General features: G+C 36.1%; 1 protein-coding gene and 1 pseudogene across 5 annotated transcripts in view; both read right to left on the reverse strand.

The window, feature by feature from the left end:
• Positions 1 to 14,884, reverse strand: part of APLF (aprataxin and PNKP like factor) — a 145,558-nt gene that overhangs the window by 87,185 nt on the left and 43,489 nt on the right. For 4 of the 5 annotated variants that reach the window (XM_037807214.1, XM_037807213.1, XM_037807215.1 and 1 more), the window contains one exon: positions 14,124 to 14,296. The exons of the other annotated variant lie outside the window; for it this stretch is intronic. In XM_037807214.1, the coding sequence (XP_037663142.1) occupies positions 14,124 to 14,296 (173 nt within the window). The remainder of the gene's footprint in view (positions 1 to 14,123; positions 14,297 to 14,884) is intronic. 5 annotated transcript variants of the gene reach the window in all.
• LOC119512500 lies at positions 6,153 to 7,429 on the reverse strand (annotated as a pseudogene).

Here is a 14,884-nt window from a genome sequence, read left to right on the forward strand (position 1 = left end):
TATGTTTGTTTTCTTTTTAACTTTTTTTTCATACAGTTGATTTAAAAAAGAAGGGAAAGTTAAAAAAAAAAACAAGGAAAAAAAAAGATGCAGTGCCCCCTTGAGGAGCCTGTGGAGAATGCAGGGGTATTCGCCTACCCCACCTCCATGGTTGCTAACATGACCACAGACATAGGGGACTGGTGATTTGATGGGTTGAGCCCTCTACCACAGGTTTTACCCTTGGGAAGACGGTTGCTGCAAAGGAGAGGCTAGGCCTCCCTATGGTTGTGCCTAAGAGCCTCCTCCCAAATGCCTCTTTGTTGCTCAGATGTGGCCCTGTCTCTCTAGCTAAGACAACTTGAAAGGTGAAATCACTGCCCTCCCCCCTACGTGGGATCAGACACCCAGGGGAGTGAATCTCCCTGGCAACGTGGAATATGACTCCCGGGGAGGAATGTAGACCTGGCATCGTGGGACGGAGAACATCTTCTTGACCAAAAGGGGCATGTGAAAGGAAATGAAATAAGCTTCAGTGGCAGAGAGAATCCAAAAGGAGCCGAGAGGTCACTCTGGTGGGCACTCTTACGCACAATTTAGACAACCCTCTTTAGGTTCTAAAGAATTGGGGTAGCTGGTGGTGGATACCTGAAACTATCAAACTACAACCCAGAACCCATGAATCTCGAAGACAGTTGTATAAAAATGTAGCTTATGAGGGGTGACAAGGGGATTGGGAAAGCCATAAGGACCACACTCCACTTTGTCTAGTTTATGGATGGATGAGTAGAAAAATAGGGGATGGAAACAAACAGACAAAGGTACCCAGTGTTCTTTTTTACTTCAATTGCTCTTTTTCACTCTAATTATTATTCTTTTTATTCTTGTGTGTGTGCTAATGAAGGTGTCAGGGATTGATTTGGGTGATGAATGTACAACTATGTAATGGTACTCTGAACAATCGAAAGTACGATTTGTTTTGTATGACTGCGTGGTATATGAATATATCTCAATAAAATGAAGATTAAAAAAAAAAAAAAAAAAAGACATAATGCTGAGCAAAATAAGCCAGGCACAAAAAGAGAGATATTGTATGTTACCACTAATGTGAATTCTGTGAAAAATGTACAATGTTTTACACTGTAGAATGTAGGGGACCTAGAGATACAAATTAGTGGAGGGTAAATGACAATCTAATAAGAACAGATAAACTATGGAGGGTAATCTCAATGTTATGGGAATGCTCAGGAATGATTATGGTTTGTAAACTTTCTTGGATATAGTAAGATCATGTTGGAAGCAACAGAGTTATTTTAGGTTTTTTTTTCTCTTATTCCTTTGTTTTCTTAGGGGTTGTTAATTTTCTTGGGGTATGGTAGGAACATGTTGGAAGCAATGTAGTTATTTTAGATTATTTGTTTTTCTTACTCCTCTGTTTGGACATGGTTTATTAATTTTCTTGGGGTATGGTAGGAACATATTGGAAGCAAAGTAGTTATTTTAGGTTATTTGTTTTCTTTAATCCATTGCTTTGTTTGAAATGTTGTGGGGTTTTTTTGGTTGTTGTTTGCCTGTTTGTTTTTAATTTTTTGATAAACAAAGTTAAAAAATTGAAAAAAAATCAGTAGAAAAATGGGAGTAAAAACTAAATGACAAATAGGGTGGGATGGGGGGATGGTTTGGGTATTCTCTTTTCACTTTTATTTTTTATTCTTATTCTGATTCTTTCTGATGTAAGGAAAATGTTCAGAAATAGATTGTGGTGATGAACGCATAACTATATGATCATACTGTGAACAGTTGATTGTATACCATGGATGACTGTATGGTTTGTGAATATATTTCAATAAAACTGAATTAAAAAAAAAAAAAAAAAAAAAAGCAAGAAAGAGCTAAAACTACAAAGACCTAACTGAACAACTGAAGAGGCTAGCGAATTATCACAAAGTAACCACAAAGCAAGTAGAAGAAAAGAAATAACAAAGATTAAAGCAGAAATAAATGTGCTAGATAACAAAAACAAACAAACAAAAAAAAAAAAAAAGAGAGAGAGAGAGAGAGAATATACAATACTGAAAGTTGGTACTTTGAGAAGATCAACAAGATTGGCAGTCCCTTAGCTAGACTGAAAAAATCAAAAAGAAAGAAGATCCGAATAAACAGAATGAGAAATTAGAGTGGGATAATTACTATGGAGCCCAAGAAATAAAAAAAAAAAAATCATAAGAAGATACTATAAACAACTTTATGTCAACAAGCTAGAGAATTTAGAGGAAATTGACAATTTCCTAGAAACACATGGACAACATAGACTGACCCAAGAAGAAACAGAAGACCTCAACATACAAATCACAAGCAAAGAGATCGAATAAGTCATCAAAAATCTACCTACAAATAAAAGTCCAGGGCCAGATGGCTTCACAGGGGAATTTTACCAAACTTTCGAAAAAGAACAGACACCATTCCTGCTCAAACTCTTTCAAAAAACTGAAGAAAAAGGAACACTATCTAACTCTTTTTATGAAGCTAATATCACTCTGATATCAAAAACAGATAAAGACACTACAAAACAGGAAACCTATAGGCCAATCTCCCTAATGAATACAGATGCAAAAATTCTAAACAAAATACTTGCAAATTGAATCCAAAGGCACATTAAAAGAATTATACACCATGACCGAGTGGGGTTCATTCCTGGCATGCAAGGGTGGTTCAACATAAGAAAAATTAATGCAATACAACACATTAACAAACTGAAAGGGAAAAATCAAATGATTGTTTCTACAGATGCTGAGAAAACATTTGACAAAATTCAGCATCCCTTTTTTGATAAAAACACTTCAAAAGGTAGGAATTGAAGGAAACATCCTCAGTATGATAAAGGGAATATATGAGAAACCCACAGCCAGCATAGTACCCAACAGAGAGACTGAAAGCCTTCCTCCTAAGATTGGGAACAAGATCAAGACACCCAAAGTCACCTCTATTATTCAACATTATGCTAGAAGTTCTAGCCAGAGAATTTGCCAAGACAAAGATATAAAAAGTATCCAAATTGGAAAGGAAGAAATAAAACTGTCATTATTTGCAGATGATATGATCTTATATTTGGAAAATCCTGAGAAATGGACAACACAGCTACTTGAATAAACAAATTCGGCAGAGTGGTAGGATGCAAGATTAATGCGCATTAAGTCAGTAATGTTCCTATACATTAGTAATGACCTATCTGAAGAGGTTCAGCCCATCAAACCACCAGTCCCTGATGTCTGTGAGCACATCAACAACTATCGAGGTGGGGAAGCCCAACACCCCTGCACTGAAAGAGGTTTTTTAAAGGCATACATCCTGCAGAGCAGCACTACAAATTTAGATAGGTGCTTGCATGATATACTTGTAAGGTATGACACTGGTACAGAGAGTTGACAACAGAACGATATATGGGAAAAATCTACCTATTGCATACTATGGACTATAACCAATAGGAATATCTTACCAGTACCACACAAATACTAGGGACAAATAATTAAGGGCTGAAAAGGGCTGTGGGGTGTTTTGAGTCATGAGAATTGTTTAAAATGGAGAGTGATGAGGATTGTCCAACTAAATGATGATAATGTGAGATTTGGATATATTACTATGGACAGAACATATACTATTTGAATTTACGAATCCCTTACTTTGTAAGTCAAGTCTTTGATCTTGAGACTTGCTCTTTCAAAACTTAGGTTTGTAAAGGGGAAGCTGAGCCCACCTACAATTATGCCTAGGTGTCACCTCCAGAGAACCTCTTTTGTTGCTTAAATGTGGACTTTCTCTAAGTCCAGTTCTGCAAATATATTCATCACACCCCCCCCATATGAGACAGGACCCCCCCCACATGAATGAGTCTCCCTGGTGACATGTGACTTGGATTGCAGGAATGAGCCTGACCCTGGCATCAAGGGGTTGAAATGCCTTTTTGACCAAAAGGAGGAAAAGAAAGGCAACAAAATAAAGTTTTAGTGGCTAAGAGAATTCAAATAGAGTAGAGAGGCTGTCCTGGAGGTTACTTCTATGCAAGCTTCAGCTAGATATGCCAAATGGCCACAGGATGATAAGCCCAAGTCAACAGTAGTCCCCCAAACCCTAAAGAATACTCAGATCCCTATCTGAGCCTCTGTAAAAGTTTCACTAAGTTTATGCTTCAGAAACTTAAATCCTCCAGAGAGCTCCTATGCCACCTAAGTTCTGAAACCCAGAGGTTTTGCAATAGTCTCTTCAAGAATATCAACCAGATGTATCCCCTTTTCCCATAATCTCAACTCCACTTTTCAACATGAACAAGTTAGGGTAGTCACTGCCCAGACATCCCTGAAGATTGGGAAAGTGACTAAACTAGAGGAAGGGTTAGCAACGGACAAGACGGAATTTAACAACGGCTTATGAGTACTGAATCTTTACATAATTTTCTTTTTCTTAGTTGCTAGGGTATTAGAAAAGCTAGAAGGAAAGAACTGAAATGGTGGAACTGCAACCCATAGCATTCTTTGCAATTTGCTCTATAGCTACTTATTAAATTATAATTTGAAAGTTATCACCTTTTTGTATACATGTTATATTTCACAATGAGGAAATAACTGAAACTATGGCAATGTAACTTGTAACATTTTTGGAAATTTCCTAAATAACTACTTGTTACATCATACTTTGAAAGTTATTACCTTTTAGCATACGTTATATTTCATAATAAGAAAATAACTGAAACTGTGAAACTGTAACCTATAACATTCACTGACATTTGCTCTCTACTTGTTAAATCGCACTTGAGTAGAAAAATGGGAACAAAAATTAAATGAATAATGGGGGGATGGAATGTTTTGGGTATTATTCTTGTAGTTTTATTCTTATTTTTATTTTTTATTTTTTGGAGTAATGAAAAATGTTCAAAAATCGATTTTGGTAATGAATGCGTAACTATATGATGGTACTCTAAACAACTGCTTGTATACTGTGGACGACTGTAGGATATGTGAATATATCTCAATAAAACTGAATTGAAAAAAATGCATTTGGAAAGTTATAACTTCTATATATATATGTTATATTCCACAATAATAATAATAAAAAGAAATGAAAGGGGGAACATTACTACCGACCCAAAAGAAATAAAAAGTATTATAAGAGAATACTATGAAGAACTATATGCCAACAAATTAGAAAACCTAGATGAAATGCACAAATTCCCAGAAACACACAAGCTATCTATACTGACTCAAAAAGAAACAGAATCCAGGGATGAGCCTGGACCCTGCATCATATGACTGAGAAAGCCTTCTGGACCAAAAGGGGGAAGAGAAATGAAACAAAGTAAAGTTTCAGTAGCTGAGAGATTTCAAATGTAGTTGAGAAGTCATTCTGGAGGTAACTCTTATGCATTATATAGATATCCCTTTTTAATTTTTAGTTTATTAGAATAGCTAGAAGGAAATATCTGAAACTGTTGAACTATAATCCAGTATCCTTGATTCTTGGAGGTTATCAGACAACTACGTATCTTATATGGTATGACTGTGTGATTGTGAAGACCTTATGGCTCACACTCTCTTTACCCAATGTATGGAGAAATGAGTAGAAAAATGGGAACAAAAAGTAAATGAATAATATGGAGGAGGAGGGGTATGGGATGTTTTCTTTTTTTTTTTTTAAATGGGCATTATCAAATTACTTTAATCAATTAAAAAAACTGGAAACAACTTGGACAGTTGGATTTCCAATTATGTGGTCCACTGACAGAAAAAAGTAGATGTGCCAAAAGAAGTAAAATAAATTTATCATTTCCAAGTACTGATTTTCTTTTGATTGCTACAGCCAAGTAAATTCTTCTTAGGAATTAACCAAAGCATGTAAGATTCTAATTTCAGCTGTTTTAATAGTTTATTAACTTTTTTATTTTACAGAATTGTCTTGATTTTGAAGTTCTGGCATTCAGAAACATCCTGACTTCTAGTTTTTGAATGTGAATCACAGAATACTTTGTATTAAGAAAATCAGAAACAGAGCCAGGTTGTCTAACTTATTTGTATTGTAAAGTTTTTATATTTGATTCAATTAGCTTACATATAGTTACTGTAATATGAGAGGTAATGAAAAAATATGAGAGGTAATGTTATATGACAAGACAGTTCCTGCAATTTTAAGATATGGATCAAAATAATAACATCATAAGGAATGATAAACTATAATTTTTTAGAAATAATATTAGACAAATAGCATGAATGAAATTACAAAGAGGAGCACATAAATAGCAGCAGTAAAATTTCAAGAATTAAAACAACAGACTAAAAATAAAAAATAATTTACTGCTGGTGATCTATAATCTTTGTTTTAATGGATGGCTTGTATGCACATCTTCTAGGCTTGAAGGCTTTGGCACAGAAGAAATTATCTCTTTAAGTTTATTCGGAATTAAATTTGCTGTTGTATTCAACGAGTCATCATCCTTATCCACTTTAGGTATATCTGGTAATAGAGGCCCAGTCAAAATATCACTACTACTCATATTTGTTACAAGAAAAGTTCGAAGTCTACGATCATCTCCTCTTCTTCTTTTCCGCTCTTGCAACTGGGTTGTCCTAGGCATAAATCTGTCAACTGCATCTGAAGAAGTATTAACCTTTTGTGCATCAGGGCAAGGTAATGATTTCTTTAAAGTTTTCATCTGTATTTTCTGCAAAGAGTTATTGTGGTTATCATGCTCCACTGTTTCATCATGGTTTCTACCATCCTGAGAGGCACTGGATGCTGTGTTCACATGCTCCCCTGATGAACATGTACATTTTGATGAGAAATAACATAAAGGCAATTCACAAGAATAAGGAAGATAAGGATTTGAGTTCCCAGAACTGTTCAGCGTAGCTACACAAAATCCAGACATCTCTGAGTGGAAGTCCTGTCTAAAATCTTTTGTCATGTAATGGTCTTTACTTTTAGTAGTTCTAGCTATATAAGCCTTTCTCTCTTGTAATTTTTTTCTAGTTTCTTCAACTGTCTCCAATTCTGGAGCATAGCACACATGAAGCAATCCACCAAAGAAACTCTGTTCATCCATTTTTCTCTTGGCTTGCACTTTGTAAATTCAGAAATTTAATAAGATAAACTTCTGTAAATTCTTCTGCCAGGTATTCATCTACTGTTCAATTGCACCATAAAAAGCAAACCACTCAACTAATTCCTTCACCGCTCCCACTGCAGGAACTTCTTGTATAATTAAGTACCGAGATTCCAAATTGACTGTGTATACCTCGACAGCATGGGGCCGTCTCCCCTCCTGATACTTGGCTTGCATGTCGCATACCTGGGACATTGTCTTTTTATTCTTATTTTTATTTTTTGAGTAATGAAAATGTTCAAAACTTGATTGTGGTGATGAATGCACAACTATATGATGATACTGTGAACAACTGTTTTACACTTTGGATGACTGTATGGTATGTGAATATATTTCAATTAAAAAATTAAAAAAAAAAAATAGAAGATCACAATGGACCAATAACAAGTAAAGAGATTGAATCAGTAATCAAAAATCAGCCAACAAAGAAAAAGCCCAGAACCAGATGTCTTCACTGGTGAATTGTACCAAACATTCCAAGAACAAATACCTATCCTGCTCAACCTCTTCCAAAAAACTGAAAAGGAGAGAACACATCCTAACTCATTCTATGAGGCCAACCCCACCCTCATTCCAAAGCCAGATAAAGATACCATGAGAAAAGATAATTACAGACCAATATCCTTTATAAATATAGATGTAAAAATCCTCAACAAAATACCAGAAATCAAATCCCACAGCATATTCAAAGATTTATAGATCATGATCAAGTGGTATTTATCACAGGTATGCAAGGATGGTTCAACACAAGAAAATCAATTAATGTAATACACAACATTAATTGAACAAAGGGAAAAGAACCACATGATCATCTCTACTGAAACAGAAAAGTTACACCACAAAATTAAGGACCCCTTCTTGATAAAAACACATAAAAACATAGGAACAGAAGAAAACTTCCTCAACATGATAAAGGGTATATATGAAAATCCACAGCTAATATTATACTTAATGGTGAACGACTGAAAACTTTCCCTTCAAGAACAAGACCAGGATGCCTACTGTCACCACTGTTATTAAACATTGTACTGGAAGTTCTAGCTAAAGCAAAAGGAAGGAAGGAAGAAAGGGAGGGAGGGAGGGAAGGAGAGAGAGAGGGAAGAAAATGAAAGGCATTCAAATTGGAAAACAGGAAATAGATGACATGATCCTATATATAAAAAATCCTGAAAAATCCACAATATAGCTAAGAAACAAATTCAGCACAGTGATAGGGTACAAGGTAAACAGAAAAAAATGAGTAGGTTTTCTATAGACTAGTAATGAGAAAAAATCCATTAATAATAGTAACTAAAAGAATCAAATATCTAGGAATAAATTTAACAAGGATGTAAACTTAACATAGAGAACTACAAATCACTGCTAAAAATAATCAAAGACCTAAGTAAAGGAAGGACATTTCAAGTTTACGGATTAGAAGATTTAATAGTATTAACATAGCAATTCTACCCAAAGCAATTTATAGATTCAGTGCAATCTGACAAAAATTCCAACAGCCTTCTTTGCAGAAATAGAAAAACAATCATCAAATTTATTTGGAAGGGTAAGGGGCCTCAAATAGCCAAAAAGGCCATGAGAAAGAAGAACAAAATTTGAAGACCCATACTTTCTAATTTTAAAACTTATTACAAAGCTACAATAATCAAAACAGTGTGGTAGTGGCATAAGGAAAACTACATAGACCAACGGAATCAAACTGAGTTTAGAAATAAACCCTCACCATTTATGGTCATTTGATTTTTAACAAGGGTGCCAAGACCACTAGATGGGGAAAAAATAGTCTTTCAACAAACAGTGCTAGGAAAACAGGGTCTCCATATGCAAATGAATGAAGGTGGACCCCTCCCTCACCATATACAAAAATTAACTTCCAAATGGATCAAAGATCTAAATATTAGCACCAAAACTATAACACCCCTAGAATAAAACATAGGGAACCATCTTCGGGAACTTGTGCTATAAAATGTTTTCTCAGTCTTTACATCAGAAGCACAAGCAATGAAAGAAAAAATAGATAAAAGGGACCTCATTAAAGTTAAAAACTTTTGTGCATCTAGGAACTTTATCATGAAACTAAAACATATCTGATAAGGGTTTAATACCCAGAATATATAAAGAAATCCTACAACTCAACAACAAAAACACAATCAAATTAAGAAATGGGCAAAAGACTTGAATTGACATTTCTCCAAAGAAGTAATACAAATGGCAAATAAGCACATGAAAAATGCTCAACATCATTAGCCATTAGGGAAATACAAATGAAAACCACAATGAGATACCATTCCATACCACAAGATGGCTACTATTAAAAAACAGAAAATATCAAGAATTGGAGAGGATGTGGAGAAAAGGGAATATTCATTCATTGTTGTTTGGAATGTGAAATGGCACAACTGCTGTGGAAGACAGTTTGATGGTTCCTCATAAATCTATGTTTAGAATTACCATATGACCTGACAACTCCGAACTAAACCAGAGACTCAGATGGATATTGGCATACTTATTTTTTTTAATTTAATAAATTTTATATTTTGAAATAAATTCAAACTTACAGGAATAGTTGCAAAAACAGTACAAACCCCATACATAGAACTCCAGCATACCTCGAACCCCCTCCCCCAATACCCCGATCTACCACCTTTAACATCCTGTCACACCACCATTTCTTTCTTTCCCTCCCTCTCTCCCTCCCTCCCTCCCTATCATCCATCCTCAATTGCTCTGTCCTCTGAACATATGAGAGAAAGCTGCACGTATCTTTGAACAAACAATATAATTCACATATACCTTCCTCATGGACAAGAACATTTTTTTATGCAATCCCATTAAGTTCAGCTAAGAAGTTCAAGAAATTCAACATTGATACAAAGCTTACATTCTATATTTCCTTTTTCTTTTTTCTTTATGTCCCATCTGTGCCCCTTTGAGCCTCCTCTCCTCCATCCTCAGATCCCATCCAGGATCATCCTTGGCACTTAATTGTCATCTATTTAGACTGCATTTTTTTTTCAATTGTGGAAACATATATACAGCCTAAATCTTCCCATTCCAACCCCTCCCTAGCATTCCATTAGTGGCATTAAGCACATTTAGAATGTTGCAATGCCACCACCTTCCCACCATCCATTTCTATAAGTTTCCCTTCATCCCAAACAGAAACCCCACACTCATTTCTTAACTCCCCATTGCCCCTTCTCCCACTTCTCGTACACCATACTCTACTTTTCATCTCTATGGTCATATTCTCTGATACTTTCTTTGTGTTTACCATGGGGCTTAAATTTAACATCTTAAATCTATAACAATCTTGTTTTTCTTTCATACCAACTTAACTTCAATAAGACACATAAACTATGTTCCTATATTCCAACATTCCCCCACCTTTATGTAGTTCTTGTCAAAACTTACATATTTTACATTGAGTCCAAAACCACTTATTTATCATTACAGTTTAGGTATTTTAGATCCTATAGGAAGTAAATAGTGGAGTTACTAATCAAAAATACAGTAGTATTGGTATTTATATTTACCATGTGATCTTTACTGGAAATCTTTATTTCTTCATGTAGTTTCAGTCAATTGTTTAGTGTCCCTTCCTTTCAACCTGCTCAACGCCCTTTAGCATTTCTTATAGGACTGATTTACTGGTGATGAAGTCCCTCAGCTTTTGATTATCCGGGAATGTTTTCATCTCCCCCTTATTTTTACCCACCAGGTGTTTGTGAATTCTCCAAGCCTCTAACGGTTATTGACTTCTATTTGTATTCCATTGTGGTCAGAGAATTTGCTTTGAATATATTCTTTTTTTTTTTTAATTTATTGAGGCTTGTTTTTATGTCCCAGCATACGGTCCTTTCCGGAAAAAGATCTGTGATCACTAGAGAAAAATGTTGTGTCCCAGTGACCTGGGATGTAATATTCTATATATGTCTGTTAAAATTCTCTATATCTCTCTCTCCTTTCTTTGTTGCTCTGTTGGTAGGGCTCCCTTTGGTATCTGAAGTACGGCAGGTCTTTTATTAGCAAAATCTCTCAACATTTGTTTGTCTGTGAAAAATTTAAGCTCTCCCTCAAATTTGAAGGAGAGTTTTGCTGGATAAAGTATTCTTGGTTGGAAATTTTTCTCTCTCAGAATTTCAAATATATCATGCCACTGCCTTCTCACCTCCATGGTGGCCACTGAGTAGTCACTACTTAGTCTTATGTTGTTTCCTTTGTATGTGGTGAATTGCTTTTCTCTTGCTGCTTTCAGAACTTGCTCCTTCTCTTCAGTATTTGACAGTCTGATCAGAATATGTCTTGGAGTGGGTTTATTTGGATTTATTCTATTTGGAGTTTGCTGGGCATTTATGCTTGTGTATTTATACTGTGTAGAAGGTTTGGGAAGTTTTCCCCAAAAATTTCTTTGAATACTCTTTCTGGCCCTTTACCCTTCTCTTCCCCTTCTGGGACACCAATGAGTCGTAAATTTGGATGTTTTATTTTATCTGTCATATCCATTTCGATTTTTTTTATTTTTTTCCCCATTCTTTCTTTTGTTCTTTCATTTTCTGTTCTGTGGTCCTCAAGGAGGCTGAGTTATTGTTCAACTTCCTCTAATCTTGTATTATGAGTATCCAGAGTCTTTTTAATTTGGGCTACAGTTTCTTTAGTTTCCATAAGATCTTCTATTTTTTTATTTACTCTTGCAATTTCTTCTTTATGCTCTTCTAGGGTCTTCTTTATGTCCTTTATATCCTGTGCCATGCTCTTCTTCATGTCCTTTATATCCTGTGCCATGCTCTCGTTGCCTGTCTGTAGTTCTTTGATTAATTGCGCCAAGTATTGTGTGTCTTCTGATCTTTTGATTTGGGTGTTTGGGTTTGGGTTCTCCATATCGTCTGGTTTTATCATTTGCTTTAAGATTTTCTGCAGTTTTTGGCCTCTTGGCATTTGCTTTACTTGATCTCTAATTTGTCAGCACTGCAGCTTGGTGGCGTACACTTTCTCTAACCAACCAGCAGATGGCATCCGTGAGTCACCTATTCCCCTCAAGTCAGTTCTCTCCAACTTTGTCTTTGTGGTGTGTGGGGATCTGATTCTTGTGAGGTTCAATTGGTGCACTAAATTTGGGTGTGTTGTTGGTGCTGTCCGCCCTGAATGAGGCTGTTGCAAAAGTCTAAGCCTTCATTTCAGTCTTGCCACAGATTATCTCTGCCACTGACCCGCAAGTGTTTGGTATTGGCGTAGGTTTCCTAGGATTTCCAAGCAGGTCCCCCTTCCCTGCTGTGCTCTTCCAGGATTTCTGCTGTGGGAGGGCCGCGTCATGTCACAAGTGTGCGCTGGCCTCCAGGGAAGCCCTGGGACGCCAGGCCATGCGGGGGCGTTCCCAGCCTGCTTCAAAGATGGTTGAATGGGACGCGTTAACTTCCCCCTTTTCACGCAGCTCCGCCCTCCCAGTTCCGGGACAATCAGCCATGGGTGTATTAAAGGCCCCTGTCCACAACCAATATTGTGGTGTGTGCGTGGTGCTGCGGGAAAGACTCCCTGTCACACTGGGTTTCTTGGCGCAGCTCTGGGCTGTGGGTCTGGCCCTGAGCAGGCGTTTCCCCTGCCTGCCGGGGAGATGGGTGCAAGTGGTGCGGTTTTTTTTTCTCCTTTTGGCTCCCCTTTGCTCCCCTGGCCCCGAGAAAATCAGCAGTGGATGTGGGAAGGGGTATCCTCCACGCCAGACACCGAGGTGTTAGCCCAGCCCGCTCCCACCATGCTTCCCTGTGTGGCTCTCCCCGTCATATCTGCATCTGCTCCCGGGCTTTTTTTTTTTTTTTCAAGAACTAGTCCATCTCCAAACGCCAACCCACCATTTCCCCACACCGCAGTGTGGCTGAGGGACTTTCAGCCGACTCACTCACTCGTTTCAGAATCCAGACTCCTGGTTTCACCAAATGCACAGTCCCTGTAGATTTAGCAGACCTTGTCTGGCTGGTGCTACACTGGAACTGATGTGCTGGGTCACTTTCTGGTTTTTATCTAGTATTGTGCACGGAGGTGTGTTTTTTTGCCCTGTCTCACCTAGGCACCATCTTAGGTTCTCTGGCATACTTATTTTTATTATTCCTGTTCTTTTATTTACATTGTGATTAATTTGCTCCTTTTTTCCTTACCTTCTTACAGCGGAAAAACAGATCATTGGCTTTATAGCTTTCCTCTTTTCTTATACAGGTATTTAAATATAAATTTCCTTCCAAGGACTACTTTAGCTGCATCTCACAATTTTAATATGTTCCCCATATTGTTCTATTCAAAATGTTTTCTAATATCTCTTGTGATTTCTACTTTGAGCTATAGGTTATTAAGAAGTATGTTGTTCAATTTTGGAAAATTTGGACACTTTTCTAGATATCTTATTGTTACTGAATGAATTTTAATTTAAAACCATGACAATCAGAGAACTCTGTATAATTTTGCCCATCTAAGTCTAGGTCCAGTTTATGTGTTCTGTAATTTAAAACCTGAAACAAAGCCAAATAATCCTCTAACAATTGGCTCAGCAAAACTAGAATATGAATTTTCTACACTGGTATCATTTATTCTATACCTCATTTCCTCAGTTTCCTTTCCCTGTATTTTCTGTTATTTTTAAAGTTACACATGCATCGTCTAAGTCAGAAGTTAAATACCTAAATAAAATTTAAAAAGCTAAAATTAATGAAGAAAATATAGTCAATTTAAAATTAATTATCTTGGTAACTATTAGATGGAAAATACATTCTGAATACAATGGTAAAAGACATCACATGGGGGAGCAATCACTAGTCGGGCATAAGTTTCTAAAATAAAATGTTTTCTAGAAACACACATACACAAACATAAACACACACAAAGAATTATGTAGCTGCTATGTCTCCAACACAGTTTAATCCTAGAATGGTTTCTAGTGAAGCATTTATGGATGTCTGAGGAATTAGATCAAAATACCATTTCTTACTCTTATTTCATCAGGTGATCTTACCTTAAAGTACATTCCAGGTCTGTTTCAGACTGTGTAGAGAAAACACGGAAGGAGTATTTGTCAACCAACAAAGAAAAACTATCCCCAGGATTTAACCAGTGCCATAGATTTGTCTTTAATGGTAAGAGCTGGCTTTTCTCAGAAGACTGATAAAAACATGGATTTGTGTGTATCTAACAAAAAGAAAAAACACAATACCATAATTAAAAATTATGACAAAAATACAACTGAGAATGAACTGATTCAAAATTAAATGTAAAACTATTTAAGTATAAATTAGACCTAAAAGTCTGATATACCTGGTATTTATAAGTATCATAATTATTCATACATAAAAAAGAAAAAAAAAACTGTAAGATACTTCTCATTTCTCTGAGAATCAAAGAAAAAAAGCAAACATCAATTAACTGGTTAAAAGGTACTTTTTTCCATTTCGCTTAATAAAGAGACAATGGACGTGGAACAGAGAAACATGAAAAATAACCCTAACTATGGAAACTAGACCCCCATCCTAACTTTTATTTCCAAAAAGTTAGATATAAACTTTTGGTTAGCTTCCTTACCAGATTTTCTCCCAAGAGTTTCTTACTATGATTTTTAAAATGAGAAACTATGGAACAAGGGATTTTGTACAAATCTCTCAACTAAACAACACAACTTTGTTTTTTCTCCTTGCAGAGGAATCTTCTCATTTTATTTGAATAAAACTCCAACTATGAAGATCTTCATCAATATTCAAATCACAAGTACTAAATACATCT

The sequence above is a fragment of the Choloepus didactylus genome, chromosome 17 (genome assembly GCF_015220235.1).
Source record: "Choloepus didactylus isolate mChoDid1 chromosome 17, mChoDid1.pri, whole genome shotgun sequence".
Classification (NCBI taxonomy): Eukaryota; Metazoa; Chordata; class Mammalia; order Pilosa; family Megalonychidae; genus Choloepus; species Choloepus didactylus.